This window comes from Haemorhous mexicanus, unplaced genomic scaffold (genome assembly GCF_027477595.1).
Source record: "Haemorhous mexicanus isolate bHaeMex1 unplaced genomic scaffold, bHaeMex1.pri scaffold_156_ctg1, whole genome shotgun sequence".
Lineage (NCBI taxonomy): Eukaryota > Metazoa > Chordata > Aves > Passeriformes > Fringillidae > Haemorhous > Haemorhous mexicanus.
In genome coordinates this window covers 51967-75703 of record NW_026776004.1, presented here as the reverse complement: position 1 = coordinate 75703, position 23737 = coordinate 51967, and the positions used below count along the sequence as shown (strand labels likewise).

The window sequence follows — 23737 nt, the reverse complement described above, 5'->3', positions numbered from 1 at the left end:
GAATTTGGGGAATTTTGGTGAAATTTAGGGGAATTTGGGAAAATTTGGGGGAGATTTGGGGCATTTTGGGGAAATTTGGGAGATTTTGGGGGAATTTGGGGATTTTAAGGGGGAATTTTTGGGGGAAAATCTGGAGATTTGGGGGAAATTTGGGGGAATTCGGGAAATTTGGGGAAAAATCGGGGAAAATTTAGGGGAATTTGGGAAAATTTGGGGCAGTTTGGGGAAATTTGGGGATTTTGGGGGGATTTTGAGGGGGAATTTTTGGGGAAAATCCGGAGATTTTGGGGAAATTTGGGAGGAGTTTTTGGGGAGATTTGGGGGAATTTGGGGAAAATTTGGGGGGAATTTGGGGGAATTTGGGAAAATTTGCGAAATTTTGGGAGGATTTGGGGGGATTTGGGGAGATTTTTGGGAGAAATTTTGGGGATTTTAAGGGGAATTTTTGGGGGGAAATCCAGAGATTTTGGGGGAATTTTTGGGGAGATTTGGGGAAAATTTGGGGGAAAATTGGGAAAATTTGGGGAAATTCGGGGAAATTTGGGGGATTTTGGGGGGATTTTGGGGGGATTTGGGGATTTTAAGGGGGAATTTTTGGGGGAAATCCGGAGATTTTGGGGAAATTTGGGAGGAATTTTTGGGGAGATTTGGGGGATTTGGGGAAAATTTGGGGGAATTTGGGGAAACTTGGGGGAATTTGGGGAATTTTGGTGAAATTTAGGGGATTTTGGGGAAATTTGGGGGAGATTTGGGGCATTTTGGGGGAATTTGGGGGATTTTGGGGGAATTTGGGGATTTTGAGGGGAAATTTTTGGGGGGAAATCCGGAGATTTGGGGGAAATTTGGGAGGAATTTTTGGGGAGATTTGGGGGAATTTGGGAAAAATTGGGAAAATTTGGGGGAATTTGGGGGAATTTGGGAATTTTCAGGGAATTTTGGGAGATTTGGAAGGAATTTGGGGATTTTGAGGGGGAATTTTGGAAGACAATCCGGAAATTTTGGGGATTTTAGGGAAGGAATTTTTGGGGGAAATGGAGAAATTTGGGGAATTTGGGGAAAATTTGGGCGAATTTGGGAAAAATTTGGGAATTTGGGGGGAAATTTGGGAATTTTGGGGAAATTTGGAGGAATTTTGGGATTTTTAGGGGGAATTTTGGGGCATTTTGGGGAGATAGTTTGGGAATTTGGGCAAATTTTGTGGAATTTGGGGGAAATTTGGGAATTTTGGGGGAATTTGGGGGAAATTTGGGGGATTTTGGGGGGAATTTTGGGTGAAATCTGAGAGTTTGGGGCTGAAATTTTCCCAATTTTGGGCAAAAATTTGGGGGATTTTTAAGTCATTTTTTGGGGGGGAATTTTTGTATTTTTTGGGGGGAATTCTTCAGGATTTTGGGATGATTTTTGAGGATTTTTTAGGAATTTTTGGGGGATTTTAAAAATATTTTTTGCGATTTCTTTGAGGATTTTTTTGTGGATTTTTGGGGAATTTTTCAGGAATTTTTGAGATTTTCAGGATTTGGGGAATTTCGACGTTTTCCCAGGAATAATTTTGTCAATTTTGAGATCTTTAGGGCGGAGTTTTGGTGGGAATTTTTGGACATTTTGGGGGAAAAAATCTGAATTTTTGGGCTGAAATTTGGGGATTTTGAGGCAAAACTTTCCAGGAATTTTGGGATTTTTTGGGAATTTTTGGAATTTTTGGGATTTCAACATTTTCCCAAGAATATTTTCAGGAATTTGAGAATCTTTAGGGCGGAGTTTTGGTGGGAATTTCCAACATTTCCGTCCGGAAATTTTGGGATTTTGGGGCAGAAATTTTTGGAATTTTTGAGCAAAAAATCTTCAGGATTTTTGGGGAAATTCCAAATTTTTGGGATTTTCATCTTTTCCCAGGAATATTTCAGGAATTTTGGAATTTTTGGTGGGAATTTTCCCAATTTTGGGCAGAATTTTTTGGGAATTTTTTTGGGTTTTTGGGGGTTTTTTGAATTTTTGGGATTTTCAGGATTTCAACTTTTCCCCAGGAATATTTTCAGGAATTTCCAGAATTTTTTGGGTGCATTTCAGGACGTTTGGGGTGAAAATTTCCAGCGCTTTTGGCCGCAAAATTCAGCATTTTTTCCGGAATTTTTTCATTTTTGGGTCCAAATTTTTGGGTAATTTTTATGGGAATTTTGAGAATTTTAACTTTCCAAAAAAATCACCATTCTGGCATTTTTAAGACCAAGGTTTGCTGGGAATTTTCAGCCTTTTGGCATAAAAATTTCATCATTTCCAGGCGGAATTTCCCCAATTTTGGGGCAGAATTTTCTGGGATTTTTTTTTTAATTTTTTGGGGCGATTTTTTTGGGGAGATTTTTAGGATTTCCAAGATTTCCACATTCCCCCAGCAACATTTTTACCAATTTCCAACCTTCCCGTGAACCTCCAGCAGGAACCTCCACCGAATTTTTTGCGTTTTTCGCCAAAATTCCCCAAAATTTCCGGATTTTTCCCCAAAACTCCCAAATTTTTGGGGGAAAAACGCCAAAAATCCGGAATTTTGGTGCTGCCAGGTGAACTCCCTGGATGACAACGGGGTGCTGGTGGGGAACTGGACCGGGGATTACTCGCAGGGCACCAACCCCTCGGCCTGGGCCGGCTCCGTGGCCATCCTGCGCAGCTTCCACGGCACCGGCGCCCCCGTGCGCTACGGCCAGTGCTGGGTGTTCGCCGGCGTGGTCACCACTGGTTGGTACTGGTTTGGACTGGGAGGGACTGGGAGGGGAGAAATGGTGAAAAAATGGGGAAAATCGGTGGAAAAATGGTGAAAAAATGGGGAAAATCGGTGGGAAAATGGGGAAATATGGGGAAGAAAGGGTTAAAAATGGGGAAATGGGGGTTTGGGGTTACTGGTTTGTACTGGTTTGGGACTGGTTTGGGACTGGGGGTTACTGGTTTGGACTGGGAGGGACTGGGAGGGGGAGAAATCGGGGAAAATGGGGGAAAACGGGTGAAAAATGGGCAAAAAAATGGGGAAACAATGGAGGAGAAAGGGTTAAAAATGGATTGGGGGTTACTGGTTTGTACTGGTTTGGACTGGTTTGGACTGGGGGTTACTGGTTTGGACTGGGAGGGATTGGGAGGGACTGGGAGGGGGGAAAATGGGGAAAAAATGGGGAAAAATGGGGAAAATTGGGGGAAAATGGGGGAAATATGGGGAAGAAAGGGTTAAAAATGGGGAAATGGGGGTTTGGGGTTACTGGTTTGTACTGGTTTGGGACTGGTTTGGGACTGGGGGTTACTGGTTTGTACTGGGAGGGACTGGGAGGGGGAGAAATGGGGGGAAATGGTGGAAAAATGGGAAAATTGGGTGAAAATTGGGGTAAAAATGGAGGAGAACGGGTTAAAATTGGGGAAATGGGGGTTTGGGGTTACTGGTTGTACTGGTTTGGACTGGTTTGGACTGGGGGTACTGGTTTGGACTGGGAGGGACTGGGAGGGACCTGGAGGGACTGGGAGGGAGAAAATGGGGAAAATTGGGTGAAAAATGGTCAAAAAGGGAAAAAATGGAGGAGAAAGGGTTAAAAATGGATTGGGGGTTCTGGTTTGGACTGGTTTGGACTGGTTTGGACTGGGAGGGGAAGAAATGGGGAAAAAAGAGTGAAAAATGGGGAAATATGAGGGAAAATGGAGGAAGGTTAAAAATGGATTGGGTTACTGGTTTGGACTGGTTTGGACTGAGGGTTCACTTGGTTTATACTGGAGGACTGGAGGGACTGGGAGGGACTGAGGAAAATGGGGAAAATGGGGAAAATGGGAAAAATGGGAAGAAAGGGTTAAAGAAGGGGATATGGTTGGTTACTGGTTTGGGACTGGTTTGGGACTGGTTTGGGGACTGGTTTGGGGCTGGGGTTACTGGTTGACTGGGAGGGACTGGGAGGAAAAATGGGGAGAAAATGGTGGAAAATGGGGAAATCGGTGAAAAATGGGGGAAATATGGGTGAAAAAGGGTTAAAAATGGGAAATGGGGTTAATGGGGTACTGGTTTGGTACTGGTTTGGACTGGTTTGGGCTGGGGGTTACTGGTTTGGACTGGGAGGGACTGGGAGGGACTGGAGGGACTGGGAGGGACTGGGAGGGGAGAAATGGGGAAAATCGGTGAAAATGGGCAAAAATGGGGAACAATGGAGGAGAAAGGTAATGATTGGGGTACTGTTTGAACTGGTTGGACTGGGGGTTCTGGTTTGACTGGGAGGGACTGGGAGGGGGAATGGGGAAAATGGGTGAAAATGGGGAAATTGGGAAAATTGGGTGAAAATGGAGGTAAGGGTTAAATGGGGAATGGGGTTTGGGGTTACTGGTTCTGTTGGGACTGGGGGTTACTGGTTTGACTGGGAGAGACTGGGAGGGAGAAAATGGGAAAAATGGGGAAAAAGGTGAATGGGGAAAGGAAAATGGGGAAAAATGGAGGAAGGGTTAAAAATGGATTGGGGGTTACTGGTTTGGACTGGTTTGGACTGGTTGGGACTGGGGTTACTGATTTGTACTGGGAGGACTGGAGAGAGGGAGAATGGGGGAAACAGTGGAAAAATGGGAAATTGGGTGAAAATGGAGAGAAAGGGTTAAAAGATGGGGAATGGGTGGTTACTGTTTGTACTGGTTTGGACTGGTTGGGACTGGGGGTACTGGTTTGACTGGGAGGGACTGGGAGGGACTGGGAGGCGGGAAATGGGGGAAACGGTGAAAAATGGGGAAAATTGGGTGAAAATTGGGTGAAAAATGGAGGAGTAAGGGTTAAAATTGGGAAATGGGGGTTTGGGTTACTGGTTTGGACTGGTTGGGACTGGGGTTACTGGTTTGGACTGGAGGACTGGGAGGGAGAAATGGTGAAAATGGTGAAAATCGGGAAAATTGGGGAAAAAAGGTCAGAAATAGACTTTAGGGTTAATGTAAGATGATTAGGTACTGGTTTGGACTGGTTTAGACTGGTTGACTGGTTTGTACTGGGGATCAATTTACTGACAGAACCCAAAAAGAAAAAAAAATGATGAAAAATGGGGAAAATCGGTGGAAAAATGGTGAAAAAATGGGGAAAATCGGTGGGAAAATGGGGGAAATATGGGGAAGAAAGGGTTAAAAATGGGGAAATGGGGGTTTGGGGTGACTGGTTTGGACTGGTTTGGACTGGTTTGGGACTGGGCGTTACTGGTTTATACTGGGAGGGACTGGGAGGGACTGGGAGGGGAGAAAATGGGGAAAATCGGGTGAAAAATGGTCAAAAAATGGGGAAACAATGGAGGAGAAAGGGTTAAAAATGGATTTGGGGTTACTGGTTTGGACTGGTTTGGACTGGGGGTTACTGGTTTGGACTGGGGGTTACTGGTTTGTACTGGGAGGGACTGGGAGGGGGAGAAATGGGGAAAATGGTGGAAAAATGGGGAAAATCGGTGGGAAAATGGGGAAATATGGGTGAAAAATGGGGAAATATGGGGGAGAAAGGGTTAAAATGGGAAGTGGGGTTTGGGGTTACTGGTTTGGACTGGTTTGGACTTGGGGTTACTGTTTGGACTGGTTTGGACTGGTTTGGACTGGTTTGGGACTGGGGTTACCTGGTTTGGACTGGAGGGACTGGGAGGCGACAAATTGGGAATGAAAATGGGAAGCAAAAATGGGGAGAAAGGGTTAAAAATGGATAGGGGGTTACTGGTTTATACTGGTTTGTACTGGTTTGGGACTGGTTTGGACTGGTGTCATACTGGTTTATACTGGTTCTAACTGGTTCTAACTGGTAGAAAACCAGTCCACAGCTCTATTTCTTACTGGTTTATACTGGTCTATAGTGACTTAAACCACTTTAAAGTGACTTATATCCCCATATACTGGTTTGTACTGGTCTATACTGGTTTGTACTGGTTTGGACTGGTTTATACTGGTTCTGACTGGTTCTAACTGGTTTATACTGGTAGAACCCCAGTCCAGAGCTCCATTTCTTACTGGTTTATACTGGTTTATCCTGGTCTATAGTGACTTAAACCACTTCTAACTGACTTATATCGCCATATACTGGTTTATACTGGTTTGTACTGGTTTGTACTGGTTTATACTGGTTTATACTGGTTCTAACTGGTTTGTACTGGTAGAAAACCAGTCCACAGCTCCATTTCATACTGGTTTATACTGGTTTATACTGGTCTATAGTGACTTAAACCACTTCAAAGTGACTTATATCGCCATATACTGGTTTGTACTGGTTTATACTGGTTTATACTGGTTCTAACTGGTTCTAACTGGTTCTAACTGGTTTGTACTGGTAGAAAACCAGTCCACAGCTCCAGTTTATACTGGTTTATACTGGTTTATCCTGGTCTATAGTGACTTAAACCACTTTAAACGGACTTATATTGCCATATACTGGTTTGTACTGGTTTGTACTGGTTTATACTGGTTTATACTGGTTTATACTGGTTCTAACTGGTTCTAACTGGTTCTAACTGGATCTAACTGTTAGAACCCCAGTCCAGAGCTCCATTTCTTGCTGGTTTATACTGGTTTATAGTGACTTAAACCACTTCAAAGTGATTTATATCCCCATATACTGGTTTGTACTGGTTTATACTGGTTCTAACTGGTTCTAACTGGTTCTAACTGGATCTAACTGGTAGAACCCCAGTCCACAGCTCCAGTTTATACTGGTTTATACTGGTTTATGCTGGTTTATACTGACTTAAACCACTTTAAACGGACTTATATCGCCATATATTGGTTTTTACTGGTTTGTACTGGTTTATACTGGTTTATACTGGTTTGTACTGGTTTATACTGGTTCTAACTGGTAGAAAACCAGTCCACAGCTCCAGTTTATACTGGTTTATCCTGGTTTATACTGGTCTATAGTGACTTAAACCACTTTAAACGGACTTATATTGCCATATACTGGTTTATACTGGTTTATACTGGTTTATACTGGTTTGTACTGGTTTATACTGGTTCTAACTGGTTCTAAGTGGTTTATACTGGTAGAACCCCAGTCCACAACTCCATTTCACCCTGGTTTATACTGGTTTATAGTGACTTAAACCACTTTAAAGTGACTTATATCGCCATATACTGGTTTGTACTGGTCTATTCTGGTTCTAACTGGTTCTAACTGGTTTATACTGGTTCTAACTGGTTCTAACTGGTAGAAAACCAGTCCACAGCTCCAGTTTATACTGGTTTATCCTGGTTTATACTGGTTCATAGTGACTTAAACCACTTCTAACTGACTTATATCGCCATATACTGGTTTATACTGGTTTGTACTGGTTTATACTGGTTCTAACTGGTTTATACTGGTTCTAACTGGATCTAACTGGTAGAACCCCAGTCCAGAGCTCCATTTCTTACTGGTTTATACTGGTCTATAGTGACTTAAACCACTTTAAAGTGACTTATATCGCCATATACTGGTTTGTACTGGTCTATGCTGGTTTGTACTGGTTCGTACTGGTTCTCACTGGTTCTAACTGGTTCTAACTTGTTTTGACTGGTTTATACTGGTAGAACCCCAGTCCACAACTCCATTTCCTACCGGTTCATAGTGACTTAAACCACTTCAAAGTGACTTATATCGCCATATACTGGTTTGTACTGGTCTATACTGGTTTGTACTGGTTCGTACTGGTTCTCACTGGTTTATACTGGTTCTAACTGGTTCTAACTGGTTCTAACTGGTTTATACTGGTAGAAAACCAGTCCACAGCTCCAGTTTATACTGGTTTATACTGGTTTATCCTGGTCTATAGTGACTTAAACCACTTCTAACTGACTTATATCGCCATATACTGGTTTATACTGGTTTATACTGGTTTGTACTGGTTTATACTGGTTCTAACTGGTTCTAACTGGATCTAACTGGTAGAACCCCAGTCCACAGCTCCAGTTTATACTGGTTTATACTGGTTTATGCTGGTTTATAGTGACTTAAACCACTTTAAACGGACTTATATCGCCATATATTGGTTTATACTGGTCTATACTGGTTTATACTGGTTTATACTGGTTTGTACTGGTTTATACTGGTTCTAACTGGTAGAAAACCAGTCCACAGCTCCAGTTTATACTGGTTTATCCTGGTTTATACTGGTCTATAGTGACTTAAACCACTTTAAACGGACTTATATTGCCATATACTGGTTTATACTGGTTTGTACTGGTTTGTACTGGTTTATAATTGTTCTAACTGGTTCTAAGTGGTTTATACTGGTAGAACCCCAGTCCACAACTCCATTTCACCCTGGTTTATACTGGTTTATAGTGACTTAAACCACTTCAAAGTGACTTATATCGCCATATACTGGTTTATACTGGTTTGTACTGGTTTGTACTGGTTTATACTGGTTTGTACTGGTTCTAACTGGTTCTATCTGGTTTATACTGGTTCTAACTGGTAGAACCCCAGTCCAGAGCTCCATTTCTTACTGGTTTATACTGGTCTATAGTGACTTAAACCATTTTAAAGTGACTTATATCCCCGTATACTGGTTTGTACTGGTTTGTGCTGGTTTATACTGGTCTATACTGGTTTGTACTGGTTCGTACTGGTTCTCACTGGTTCTAACTGGTTCTAACTGGTTTATACTGGTTCTAACTGGTAGAAAACCAGTCCAGAGCTCCATTTCTTACTGGTTTATACTGGTTTATAGTGACTTAAACCACTTCTAACTGACTTATATCCCCATATACTGGTTTATACTGGTTTGTACTGGTTTATACTGGTTCGTACTGGTTCTAACTGGTTCATACTGGTTTGTGGGGCAGTGCTGCGCTGCCTGGGCCTGCCCACGCGCACGGTGACCAATTACAACTCGGCGCACGACACCGACACCTCGCTGACCACCGACATCTACCTGGACGAGGCCATGCGGCCCCTGGAGCGCCTCAACACCGACTCTGTCTGGTACTGGTCATACTGGTTTATACTGGTTTGTACTGGGAGGGACCGGGAGGGGGGAAAGGGGGGAAAAAACGGGGGGGAAATGGTGAAAATTGGGGGAGAAATGAGGGGGAAATGGAGGAGAAAGGGTTAAAAATGGGGGGATGGGGGGTTGGGGTTACTGGTTTGGACTGGTTTGGACTGGTTTCATACTGGTGTCATACTGGTTTCATACTGGTGTCATACTGGTTTATACTGGGAGGGACTGGGAGGGGAGAAATGGGGGGAAAATGGGGAAAATATGGGGAATGAAGGGTTAAAAATGGGGGTTTTGGGTTACTGGTTTGTACTGGTTTATACTGGTCCATACTGGTCCATACCGGTTTATACCGGTCCTTACTGGTCCGTACTGGTCCATACCGGTCCATACTGGTCCATACTGGTCCGTACTGGTCCATACTGGTCCGTACCGGTCCATACTGGTCCGTACTGGTCCATTCTGGTCCATACTGGTCCATACTGGTCCATACTGGTCCATACTGGTCCATACCTGTCCATACTGGTCCATAGTGTTCCATACCGGTCCATACTGGTCCATACTGGTCCTTACTGGTCCATACTGGTCCATACCGGTCCATACTGGTCCATACCGGTCCATACTGGTTTATACCGGTCCATACTGGTCCATACCGTTCCATACCGGTTTGTACTGGTCCATACCAGTCCATATTGGTCCATACTGGTCCGTACTGGTCCATACTGGTCCTTACTGGTCCATACTGGTCCATACTGGTCCTTACTGATCCATACTGGTCCATACCGGTCCATACTGCACCGTACCGGTCCATACTGGTCCATACTGGTCCATACTGGTCCATACTGGTCCGTACTGGTCCATTCTGGTCCATACTGGTCCTTACTGGTCCATACTGGTCCATACTGGTCCATACCTGTCCATACTGGTCCATAGTGTTCCATACTGGTCCATAGTGGTCCATACTGGTCCGTACTGGTCCATACTGGTCCATACTGGTCCATACTGGTCCGTACTGGTCCATACTGGTCCATACTGGTCCATACTGGTCCATACCGTTCCATACCGGTTTGTACTGGTCCATACCAGTCCATATTGGTCCATACTGGTCCGTACTGGTCCATACTGGTCCTTACTGGTCCATACTGGTCCATACTGGTCCTTACTGATCCATACTGGTCCATACCGGTCCATACTGGTCCGTACCGGTCCATACTGGTCCATACTGGTCCATACTGGTCCATACTGGTCCGTACTGGTCCATACTGGTCCATACTGGTCCATACTGGTCCGTACTGGTCCGTACTGGTCCATACTGGTCCGTAGTGGTCCATACTGGTCCATACTGGTCCATACTGGTCCATACTGGTTTATACTGGTCTATAGTGGTCCAAACTGGTCCATACTGGTCCATCCCGGTCCATACCTGGTCCATACTGGTCCATACTGGTCCGTACTGGTCCATACCGGTCCGTACTGGTCCATACTGGTCCATAGTGGTCCATACTGGTCCATACTGGTTTATACTGGTCCGTACCGGTCCATACTGGTCCATACTGGTTTATACTGGTCCATACTGGTCCATACTGGTCCGTACTGGTCCGTACTGGTCCATACTGGTCCGTACTGGTCCATACTGGTCCGTACCCGTCCATACTGGTCCATACTGGTCCATACTGGTCCATACTGGTCCATACCGGTCCATACTGGTCCGTACTGGTCCATACCGGTCCATACTGGTCCATACTGGTCCATACTGGTTTATACTGGTCCGTACTGGTCTGTACTGGTCCATACTGGTTTATACTGGTCCATACTGGTCCATACCGCTCCATACCGGTCCATACTGGTCCATACCTGGTCCATACTGGTCCATTCTGGTCCATACCGGTCCATACTGGTCCATACTGGTGCAGGAACTTCCACGTGTGGAACGACTGCTGGATGAAGAGGCCGGACCTGCCCCAGGGCTACGACGGCTGGCAGGTGGTGGACGCCACGCCCCAGGAGACCAGCAGCGGTACTGGTTTATACTGGTTTATACTGGTTTATACTGGTTTATACTGGTTTGGACTGGTTTATACTGGTTTGGACTGGTTTATACTGGTTTGGACTGGGAGGGATCAAAGGGTGAAAAAATGGGGGGAAAAGGGGAAAAATATGGGGGAAATGGGGTTAAAAGGGGGTTTGGGGTTACTGGTTTGTACTGGTTTGTACTGGTTTGTACTGGTTTGTACTGGTTTGGGGTTAGGGGTTACTGGTTTGTACTGGGAGGGGACTGGGATGAACTGGAATTAACCGGGAGGGAGTTAAAGGGTTAAAAATGGGGGAAAAGGGGTAATTGGGGAAAACTGGGGGTTTTTTTATACTGGTTTGTACTGGTTTGTACTGGGATGGGAGGGGGGTTAATGGTTTGTACTGGTTTGCACTGGTTTGGACTGGTTTAGGCTGGTTTATACCGGTCCATACCAGTCCATACTGGTCTGTACTGGTCCATACCGGTCCATACTGGTCTCTACTGGTCCATACTGGTCCATACTGGTCCATACCGGTCCATACTGGTCCATACTGGTTTAGACTGGTCCATTCTGGTTTAGACAGGTCCATACTGGTCAATATTGGTCCATACTGGTCCATACTAGTCCATACTGGTCCATACTGGTCCATACTGGTCCATACTGGTCCATACCGGTCCATACTGGTCTGTACTGGTCCATACTGGTCCCTACTGGTCCATACCGGTCCATACTGGTCCATACTGGTTTAGACTGGTCCATTCTGGTGTAGACAGGTCCATACTGGTCCATATTGGTCCATACCAGTCCATACCGGTCCATACTGGTCCATACTGGTCCATACTGTTCCATCCCGGTCCATACTGGTCCATACTGGTTTAGACTGGTCCATTCTGGTCCATACCAGTCCGTACTGGTCCATACTGGTCCATACTGGTCCATACCGGTCCATACTGGTCCATACCAGTCCATACTGGTCCATACCGGTCCATACTGGTCCTTACTGCTCCGTACCGGTCCATACTGGTCCATACTGGTTTATACTGGTCCATACTGGTCCATACTGGTCCATACTGGTTTAGACTGGTCCATTCTGGTTTAGACAGGTCCATACTGGTCCATATTGGTCCATACCGGTCCATACAGGTCCATACCGGTCCATACCGGTCCATACTGGTTCCTACCGGTCCCTACTGGTCCCTACTGGTCCGTACCTGTCCATACTGGTCCATACCGGTCCATACTGGTCCATACTGGTCCATACCGGTCCATACTGGTCCATACTGGTCCATACTGGTCCATACTGGTCCATAGTGGTCCATACTGGTCCATACCGGTCCATACTGGTCCATACCGGTCCATACTGGTCCATACCGGTCCATACTGGTCCCTACTGGTCCATACCAGTCCATGCCGGTCCCTACTGGTCCATACTGGTCCGTACTGGTCCATACTGGTCCATACGGGTTTATACTGGTCCCTACTGGTCCGTACCGGTCCATACTGGTCCGTACTGGTCCGTACTGGTCCATACTGGTCCATACTGGTCCATACCGGTCCATACTGGTCCATACTGGTCCATACCAGTCCATGCCGGTCCCCACTGGTCCATACCGGTCCATACTGGTCCATACTGGTTTATACCGGTCCATACTGGTCCATACCGGTCCATACTGGTCCATACTGGTCCATACTGGTTTTTACTGGTCCATACTGGTCCCTACTGGTCCATACTGGTTTATACTGGTCTGTACTTGTTCCAGGCCTGTTCTGCTGCGGGCCCTGCTCGGTCACCGCGGTCAAGAACGGCGACGTCTTCCTCAAGTACGACACGCCCTTCGTCTTCGCCGAGGTGGGCGGGGCTAATTATGCAAATGAGGGGTTAATAAGCCTCGTTAGGATGTGTTCTTAATGCTCCTAAAGGGTGGCGGTGGGTAATTATGCAAATGAGGTGGGTGATTATGGAAATGAGCGGGTGGAGAGGGTGGGAAGTGAAGAGGGGTGGTGGGGGTGTGGTGGGAATATGCAAATGAGGGGTTATTGAGGGGGGTTGGGAGGTGTAATAATGCTGCTAAGGGGTGGGAGCTTGTTAATTATGCAAATGATTTAAACCTAATTGCACAAGACCTGGGGCTAATTACCCTAATTAGGAGCCACATTTAGCTCTGATGACCAGTGGCTGATATGATATGCAAATGAGCTCATGAATTATGCAAATGAGGCTGGTGAACAGCCACCAGGTGCACTGCCATACATAAGCCTAATTACACAAAATCCGGGGTTAATTACCCTAATTAGGAGCCATAACTAACTCAATTGCTGAGTGGGTTACTTGATATGCAAATGAGCTCATGAATTATGCAAATTAGACCGGCAAACACCTGGCAGCTGTGGTGGGCATCCCTTAATTACCCAAATCAGGGGCTAATTACCCTAATCGCACCCTGTAATTAATGGCACTGCTGTGGGGGATCATTAACAAGTCTAACATCAAAATTGGTATGCAAATGAGCTCATTAAGTATGCAAATTACGGGTTAATAGTGATAAAGTCTTTTGGCAGCGTCAGGTGCAGAGGGTGGATTCGACAACACCCTAATTACACAAAACGGGGATTAATTACCTTAATTAGGAGCCACATTGAACTCTGATGCTCAGCGGGGGATTAGCGATGCAAATGAGCTCATTAATTATGCAAATCGCAGGTGAATAGCAACAAGGTGTGCTGGCAGCGTCAGGTGCACAGGTGGATTTCGACAACACCCTAATTAAACGAACAAAGGCTTAATTACCTTAATTAGGAGCATAGTTGATCCCACTGATGGCGGCTCTAATTAGAGATGCAAACGAGCTCATTAATTATGCAAATTACGGGTTAATAGTGATAAAGTCTTCTGGCAGCGTCCGGTGCACAGGGGAATTTCGACAACACCCTAATTACACAAACCGGGGATTAATTACCTTAATTAGGAGAATAGTTGATTGCACTGACGGTGGCTCTAATTAGAGATGCAAATGAGCTCATTATTTATGCAAATGGCAGGTGAGCAGCGACAAGGTGTACTGGCAGCGGCAGGCGCACGGGGGGAGTTTCGACAACACCCTAATTACACAAACCGGGGATTAATTACCTTAATTAGGATGCAGACTTATTCCTGGTGATGGCAGCTCTAATTAGTGATGCAAACGAGCTCATTAATTATGCAAATGGCATGTGAACAGCGACAAGGTGTGCTGGCAGCGCCGGGCGCACAGGGGGAGTTTCGACAACACCCTAATTACACAATCCGGGGCTTAATTACCCTAATTATGAGGCAGATTTGTTCCTGGTGATGGCGGCTCTAATTAGCGATGCAAACGAGCTCATTAATTATGCAAATGGCAGGTGAACAGCGACAAGGTGTACTGGCAGCGGCAGGCGCACGGCGGGTTCGCGGTGGTGCACGTGGAGGAGGGGGCGATCGGGCGGCGGATCAGCACGCTGGGCGCCGGCTCCGCAGCCAGAGTGGACATCACTGACCAGTACAAACACCCCGAGGGTCAGTGAGTGACCATGAGTGACCAATGAGTGACCAATGAGTGACCAGTGAGTGACCAATGAGTGACCAATGAGTGACCAATGAGTGACCATGAGTGACCACAGAGTGACCGCAGGATCAGCACGCTGGGCGCCGGCTCCGCGGCCAGAGTGGACATCACTGACCAGTACAAACACCCCGAGGGTCAGTGAGTGACCATGAGTGACCAATGAGTGACCAGTGACCAGTGAGTGACCAATGAGTGACCAGTGAGTGACCACTGACCAGTGAGTGACCACTGACCAGTGAGTGACCATGAGTGACCAATGAGTGACCACTGACCAGTGAGTGACCACTGACCAGTGAGTAACCAGTGAGTGACCACTGAGTGACCACTGACCAGTGAGTGACCACTGACCAGTGAGTAACCAGTGAGTGACCCTGAGTGACCAATGAGTGACCATGAGTGACCATGAGTGACCACTGACCAATGAGTGACCAATGAGTGACCACTGACCAGTGAGTGACCAATGAGTGACCAGTGAGTGACCAATGAGTGACCAGTGAGTGACCATGAGTGACCAATGACCAGTGAGTGACCCATGAGTGACCAATGAGTGACCATGAGTGACCACAGAGTGACCACAGGATCAGCACGCTGGGCGCCGGCTCCACGGCCAGAGTGGACATCACTGACCAGTACAAACACCCCAAGGGTCAGTGAGTGACCATGAGTGACCAGTGAGTGACCACAGAGTGACCAGTGACCAGTGAGTGACCAGTGAGTGACCACAGAGTGACCAATGAGTGACCACTGACCAGTGAGTGACCAGTGAGTGACCCTGAGTGACCAATGAGTGACCAATGACCAATGAGTGACCAATGAGTGACCAATGAGTGACCACTGACCAGTGAGTGACCACTGACCAGTGAGTGACCATGAGTGACCAGTGAGTGACCACTGACCAGTGAGTGACCACTGACCAGTGAGTGACCAGTGAGTGACCCTGAGTGACCAATGAGTGACCATGAGTGACCAATGAGTGACCGCCGAGTGATCCTGAGTGACCAATGAGTGACCACTGACCAATGAGTTACCATGAGTGACCAATGAGTGACCATGAGTGACCAATGAGTAACCACCAAGTGATCCTGAGTGACCAATGAGTGACCACTGACCAATGAGTTACCATGAGTGACCAATGAGTAACCACCAAGTGATCCTGAGCGACCAATGAGTGACCACTGACCAATGAGTTACCATGAGTGACCATGAGTGACCAATGAGTGACCTCCGAGTGACCCTTAGTGACCAATGAGTGACCCTGAGTGACCAATGAGTGACCAGTGAGTGACCAATGAGTGACCACAGAGTGACCGCAGGATCAGCACGCTGGGCGCCGGCTCCGCGGCCAGAGTGGACATCACTGACCAGTACAAACACCCCGAGGGTCAGTGAGTGACCATGAGTGACCAATGAGTGACCACTGACCAGTGAGTGACCAATGAGTGACCAATGAGTGACCAATGAGTGACCAATGAGTGACCAATGAGTGACCAGCGAGTGACCACTGACCACTGAGTGACCACTGACCAGTGAGTGACCATGAGTGACCAGTGAGTGACCACTGACCAGTGAGTGACCACTGACCAGTGAGTGACCACTGACCAGTGAGTAACCAGTGAGTGACCCTGAGTGACCAATGAGTGACCATGAGTGACCATGAGTGACCGCCGAGTGATCCTGAGTGACCAATGAGTGACCACTGACCAATGAGTTACCATGAGTGACCAATGAGTAACCACCAAGTGATCCTGAGCGACCAATGAGTGACCACTGACCAATGAGTTACCATGAGTGACCATGAGTGACCAATGAGTGACCTCCGAGTGACCCTTAGTGACCAATGAGTGACCCTGAGTGACCAATGAGTGACCAGTGAATGACCATGAGTGACCACGAGTGACCCTGAGTGACCACAGAGTGACCGCAGGATCAGCACGCTGGGCGCCGGCTCCGCGGCCAGAGTGGACATCACTGACCAGTACAAACACCCCGAGGGTCAGTGAGTGACCATGAGTGACCAATGAGTGACCAGTGACCAGTGAGTGACCAATGAGTGACCAATGAGTGACCAGTGACCAATGAGTGACCAATGAGTGACCACTGAGTGACCAATGAGTGACCACAGAGTGACCAATGAGTGACCACTGACCAGTGAGTGACCCTGAGTGACCACAGAGTGACCAGTGAGTGACCATGAGTGACCACAGAGTGACCAATGACCAATGAGTGACCAATGAGTGACCAGTGAGTGACCAATGAGTGACCAGTGAGTGACCATGAGTGACCACAGAGTGACCGCAGGATCAGCACGCTGGGCGCCGGCTCGGTGGCCAGAGTGGGCATCACTGACCAGTACAAACACCCCGAGGGTCAGTGAGTGACCATGAGTGACCAATGAGTGACCACAGAGTGACCAATGAGTGACCAGTGAGTGACCAGTGACCAGTGAGTGACCACTGACCAGTGAGTGACCACTGACCAGTGAGTAACCAGTGAGTGACCCTGAGTGACCAATGAGTGACCATGAGTGACCATGAGTGACCAATGAGTAACCACCGAGTGATCCTGAGTGTCCAATGAGTGACCACCGACTCCTGAGTGACCCAACCAATGACTCAACCCTTGACCAATGACCCAACCAATGACCAGTGACCCAACCATTGACCCAACCAATGACCAATGACCCAACCATTGATCCAACCAATGACCAGTGACCCAACCATTGACCCAACCAATGACCATTGACCCAACCAGTGACCCAACCATTGACCCATCCAATGACCAATGACCCAACCAATGACCCCTTGACCCATCCAATGACCAATGACCCAACCAATGACCCCTTGACCCAGCCAATGACCCAACCAATGACCCAACTAATGACCAATGGCCCAACCAATGACCAATGACCCAACCAATGACCCAAACAGTGACCCAACCCTTGACCATTGACCCAACCCTTGACCCAACCATTGACCCAATACCTGAGCAATGACCCAGCCAATGACCCCTTGACCCAACCAATGACCCAACCCTTGACCAATGACCCAACCATTGACCCAACCATTGACCCAACCATTGACCCAACTAATGACTAATGACCCAACCAATGACCAGTGACCCAACCCTTGACCCCTTGACCCAACCAATGACCAATGACCCAGCCAATGACCAATGACCCAGCCAATGACCAATGACCCAACCATTGACCCAACCCTTGACCAATGACCCAACCATTGACCCAACCCTTGACCCAACCATTGACCCAACCATTGACCCAACCATTGACCAATGACCCAACCAATGACCCAACCAATGCCAATGACCTAACCATTGACCCAACCATTGACCATTGACCCAACCATTGACCCAACCATTGACCCAACTATTGACCCAACCAATGACCAATGACCCAACCCTTGACCCAGCCAATGACCAATGACCCAACCATTGACCCCTTGACATGACCAATGACCCAAGTCTTGACCCAGCCAATGACCAATGACCCAAGCAATGACCCAACCGTTGACCAGTGACCCAACTCTCGACCCAACCATTGACCAATGACCCAACCAATGACCAATGCCCCAACCAATGACCCAACCCTTGACCAGTGACCCAACCAATGACCCAACCAATGACCAATGACCCAACCAATGACCAATGACCCAACCAATGACCCAACCATTAACCAATGACCCAACGAATGACCCAACCAATGACCAATGACCCAACCAATGACCAATGACCCAACCAATGACCCAACCAATGACCAATGACCCAACCAATGACCCAACCAATGACCAATGACCCAACCAATGACCAATGACCCAACCAATGACCCAACCCCTGATCACTTGACCCATCCAATGACCAATGACCCAACCAATGACCCCTTGACCCAACCAATGACCAATGACCCAAGCAATGACCCAACCCTTGACCAGTGACCCAACCAATGACCCAACCAATGACCAATGACCCAACCAATGACCCAACCAATGACCAATGACCCAGCCAATGACCAATGACCCCACCAATGACCAATGATCCAACCCTTGACCCAACCAATGACCAATGACCCAACCAATGACCAATGACCCAACCAATGACCCAACCAATGACCAATGACCCAGCCAATGACCAATGACCCCACCAATGACCAATGATCCAACCCTTGACCCAACCAATGACCAATGACCCAACCAATGACCAATGACCCAACCAATTGACCCAACACTTGACCAATGACCCAACCAATGACCCAACCAATGACCAATGCCCCAACCATTGACCAATGACCCAACCATTGACCAATGACCCATCCAATGACCAACGCCCCAACCCCCGACCCCCTGACCCCACCGTTGTCCCCTCCCCCCCAGGCTCGGAGGAGGAGCGCCGCGCCGTCTCCGCCGCCACCTCCCACGGCTCCCGGCCCCGGCAGCGCGGCCCGGCCTCGGCCGGCGAGGTGACGCTGACCGTCGGCGCCGGGCCGGCCGTGGCTGGAGCCGAGCTGGAGCTGAGGGCGGGGCTCAAGAACCAGGGGGCGGAGCCTCGGACGCTGCGGCTGCGCTTCTCCCTCTGCGCCGTGCGCTACACCGGCGTGGCCGGAGCCGCCTTCCGGCAGGAGCAGCACCGCCGGACGCTGCCACCCGGACAGGGTGAGGCGCTGGTTTGGACTGGTTTATACTGGGAGGGACTGGGAGGGGGTTTGGGGCCGTTTTGGGGGGTTTTGGGTCAGCAAAAGGGGGAAAGTAGGGAATATTTAAGGTTAAATTCAGTATTTGATACTGGTTTGGTACTGGTTTGTACTGGTTTATACTGGGAGGGGATTGGTTTGATACTGGTTTATACTGGGAGGGACTGGGAGGGGGTTTTGGGCCATTTTGGGGGGTTTTGGGTCAGCAAAAGGGGGAAAAATGGGGAAAATCGGTGGTAAAATTGGGGTTTTATTCTGGTTTGGTACTGGTTTGGTACTGGTTTGAACTGGTTTGATACTGGTTTGAACTGGTTTGTACTGGTTTGATACTGGTTTATGCTGGGAGGGACTGGGAGGGGTTTTTGGGGCCATTTTGGGGGGTTTTGGGTCACCAAAAGGGTGAAAAATGGGAAAAAATTAAGGTTAAATTCAATATTTGATACTGGTTTATTACTGGTTTGTACTGGTTTGTACTGGTTCAGGACTGGTTTGTACTGGTTTATGCTGGTTTGGGACCGGTTTATACTGGTTTGATACTGAGGTGTCCCCCAGTGTCCCTGGGGGTGTCTCCAATGTCCCCTGGGGGTGTCCCCAATGTCCCTGAGGGTGTCCCCAATATCCCCAATGTCTCCTGGGGGTGTCCCCAATATCCCTAATGTCCCCTGGGGGTGTCCTCAATGTCCCCAATGTCCCCTGGGGGTGTCCCTGACATCCCTGGCAGTGTCCCCAATGTCCCCAATGTCCCCTGGGGGTGTCCCTGACATCCCTGGCAGTGTCCCCAACGTCCCCAATGTCACTGGGGGTGTCCCTGACATCCCTGGCAGTGTCCCCAGTGTCCCCTGGGGTTGTCCCTGACATCCCTGACAGTGTCCCCAATGTCCCCAATGTCCCCTGGGGGTGTCCCTGACATCCCTGGCAGTGTCCCCAATGTCCCCAATGTCCCTGGGGGTGTCCCCAATGTCCCCACTGTCCCCATGGCAGAGGACACGGTGACAATGACGGTGGGCTACGCCGAGTACCAGCCCCACGTGGGTGACAAGGACGCGCTGAAGCTGACGGTGGCGGCGGCCGTGCAGGAGACGGGGCAGGTGCTGGCCAAGGAGCTGCTGGTGCGGCTGCACACGCCCGAGCTCACCCTGACGGTAACGGAACTGGCCCCGAAAACCCTTGGGGGGACCCCAAAAATCTGGGGGTTGGGAAGGTTTGGGGATTTTAGGGACAGGGGGAGAGGATGAAATCCCCATTGGATTGAATGGGGTAGACCTGGTGTCCCAAATTCCCCATTGGATTGAATGGGGGTAGACCTGGTGTCCCAAAATCCCCATTGACTTTAATGGGGTAGACCTGGTGTCTGGAATTCCCCATTGCTTTCAATGGGGGTAGACCTGGTGTCCAAATTCCCCATTGGATCTAATGGTGTAGACTTGGTGTCCAAAAATCTCCATTGACTTCAATGGGGGTAGACCTGGTGTCCCAACTTCCCCATTGACATCAATGGGATAGACCTGGTGTCCAAAAATTTCCATTGACTTCAATGGGGTAGACCTGGTGTCCAAAAATTTCCATTGACTTCAATGGGGTAGACCTGGTGTCCCAAATTCCCATTGACTTTAATAGGGTAGACCTGGTGTCCCAAATTCCCCATTGACATTAATGAGATCGACTTGGTGTCTCTGAATCCGCATTGACTTTAATGGGGTAAAAGAGTGGTGAAAAAAGGGGATTTTTGGATTAAAAAAAGAGAGATTTTTTTGGGGTGAAAAATCTGGATTTTGGCTGTCCTGCAGCTGCTGGGCCTGGCCGTGGTGGGCCAGGAGGTGCCGGTGCAGGTGTTTTTCCAGAACCCTCTCCCAGAGCCACTGAGGTTCCTAAATCCTCATTGCTTTCAATGGGGTAGACCTGGTGTCCTAATTCCCCATTGACATTAATGGGGCAGACCTGGGATCTGGAATCCCCATTGATTTCAACAGGGGTAGACCTGGTGTCCAAATTTTCCCATTGACTTTAATGGGGTAGACCTGGTGTCCCAAAGTCCTCATTGACTTCAATGGGGTAGACTTGGTGTCTGGAATTCCCATTGACTTTAATGGGCGTAGACCTGGTGTCCAAAAATCTCCATTGGTTTCAATGGGGTAGACCTGGTATCCAAATTCCCCATTTACATTAATGGGATAGACCTGGTGTCTGAAATCCCCCATTGACTTCAATGGGGTAGACCTGGTGTCCAAAAATCTCCATTGACTTTAATGGGGTAGACCTGTTGTCCCTGAATCCCCATTGACTTTAATGGGGTAGACCTGGTGTCCCAAATTCTCCATTGACTTTAATGGGGTAGACCTGGTGTCCCAAATTCCCATTCACTTTAATGGGGTAGACCTGGTGTCCCAAATTCCCCTTTGACTTTAATGGGGTAGACCTGGTGTCTGGAATTCCCTATTGCTTTCAATTGGGGTAGACCTGGTGTCCAAATTCCCCATTGACTTTAATGGGGTAGACCTGGTGTCCAAATTCCCTATTGACTTTAATGGGGGTAGACCTGGTGTCTGGAAACCCCATTGACTTTAATGGGGGTAGACCTGGTGTCCAAAAATCTCCATTGGTTTCAATGGGGTAGACCTGGTATCCAAATTCCCCATTTACATTAATGGGATAGACCTGGGATCCGGAATCCCCATTGATTTCAATGGGGGTAGACCTGGTGTCCAAATTTTCCCATTGACTTTAATGGGGTAGACCTGGTGTCCCAAATTCCTCATTTGCTCTAATGGGGTAGACCTGGTGTCCAAAAATTTCCATTGACTTCAATGGGGGTAGACCTGGTGTCCCAAATTCCTCATTGACTTTAATGGGGGTAGACCTGGTGTCCCAAATCCCCCATTGACTTTAACGGAGTTAAAAAGTGGTGAAAAAAGGAGATTTTTGGATTAAAAAAAGAGAGATTTTTTTGGGGTGAAAAATGGGGATTTTGGCTGTCCTGCAGCTGCTGGGCCCGGCCGTGGTGGGCCAGGAGGTGCCGGTGCAGGTGGTTTTCCAGAACCCTCTCCCGGAGCCACTGACTGGAGCCTCGTTGAGGATGGAGGGCGCCGGGATCTCCTGCCCCAAACCAGTGTCGCTGGGGTGAGACTGGGATGGACTGGTTTATACTGGGAGGGGCTGGGAGGGGGGGAAATGGGGAGAAAAGGGGGGGGAATGGGGGAAAATGGTGAAAGAAATGAGGAAAAAAGGGTGAAAAATGGGTGAAGGCTGGGTAAGAAAGGGTTAAATTTGGATTTGGGGTTACTGGTTTGGACTGGTTTGTACTGGGAGGGACTGGGGGGGGAAATGGGGAGAAAAGAGGGGAAATTGGGGAAAAATGGGTGAAAAATGGATAAAAAAATGGGAAAATCAGTTAAAGAGGGGTTAAGGAAGGGTTAAAAGGGGCTCTGGGGTCACAGGTTTGTACTGGTTTATACTGGTTTGGACTGGGAGGGGGGAAATAGGGAGAAAAGGGGGGGAAATGGGGAAAAAGGACAAAAAATGGGTAAAAATGGGTTAGGAAGGGGTTAAGAAAGGGTTAAAAGAGGCTTTGGGGTTACTGGTTTGGACTGGTTTCTACTGGTTTGTACTGGGAGGAAACTCAGCAGAGGCTGGGAGGGACGTCGGGGGGGTGACTGGGATGAACTGGGATGAACTGGGAGCCGTTGGTCTCACACCGGGAGCCCGGTTGTTCCGTACTGGTCCATACTGGTTTGTACTGGCGCAGGTCGGTGGGGGCGGGGCAGACGCTCCGGCTCAGCCAATCAGTGACGCCGCTGCGGGCCGGACAGCGCCGCCTGGCGGCCACCCTGGAGAGCTCCGCCCTCCCCCCCCTGAGCGGCAGCCTCCAGTTCCAGGTGGCCCCGGGGGATACTGGGAGCACTGGGAGCCTTACTGGGAACACTGGGAATGCCGGGGGCCGGACTGGGAGGAGGAGGAGGAGGAGGGGGAGGCCTGGGGGCAGCACGGGGGGGTGAACTGGTCCATACTGGTTTGTACTGGGAGCCTTACTGGGAGCTGTTCTGGGTCATACTGGGAGCACTGGGAGGGGTCACTGGACCATACTGGTCCATACTGGGAGCACTGGGAGCCATACTGGGAGTACTGGGAGGCGTACTGGTTCATACTGGTCCATACTGGGAGAGGGCTTGGGTCATACTGGTTCATACTGGGAGCACTGGGAGCCACTGGGAGGGGTCACTGGGCCATACTGGGAGCCATACTGGGAGCACTGGGAGGGGTCACTGGTCTTTACTGGTCCATACTGGGAGCACTGGGAGCAATTCTGGTCCATACTGGGAACACTGGGAAGGGTCACTGGGCTTTACTGGTCCTTACTGGTCCATACTGGGAGCCCTGGGACCGCCCCAGTCCCTCCCCATGACGCAACCGCTCCGCGATGACGTCACTTTCCCGCCCCGCAATAAAGCGCAGTTCAAAAGCACCTCGAGTGACGTCATTCAATGGGCGGGGCATTCGCGGGGAGAGCTG

General features: G+C 48.7%; 1 protein-coding gene across 1 annotated transcript; it reads left to right on the top strand.

Moving 5' to 3' along the window:
- Nucleotides 1–2519: 2519 nt before the first annotated feature.
- Nucleotides 2520–23690, top strand: TGM1 (transglutaminase 1; the record flags this gene model as incomplete). Its single annotated transcript, XM_059837563.1, has 9 exons — nucleotides 2520–2730; nucleotides 8782–8920; nucleotides 10847–10950; nucleotides 12709–12797; nucleotides 14330–14483; nucleotides 18915–19193; nucleotides 20213–20373; nucleotides 22212–22348; nucleotides 22974–23690. Coding segments are annotated over 9 exons (1524 nt in total), but the record flags the coding sequence as incomplete, so codon positions are not given.
- Between the last annotated feature and the right edge of the window lie 47 nt (nucleotides 23691–23737).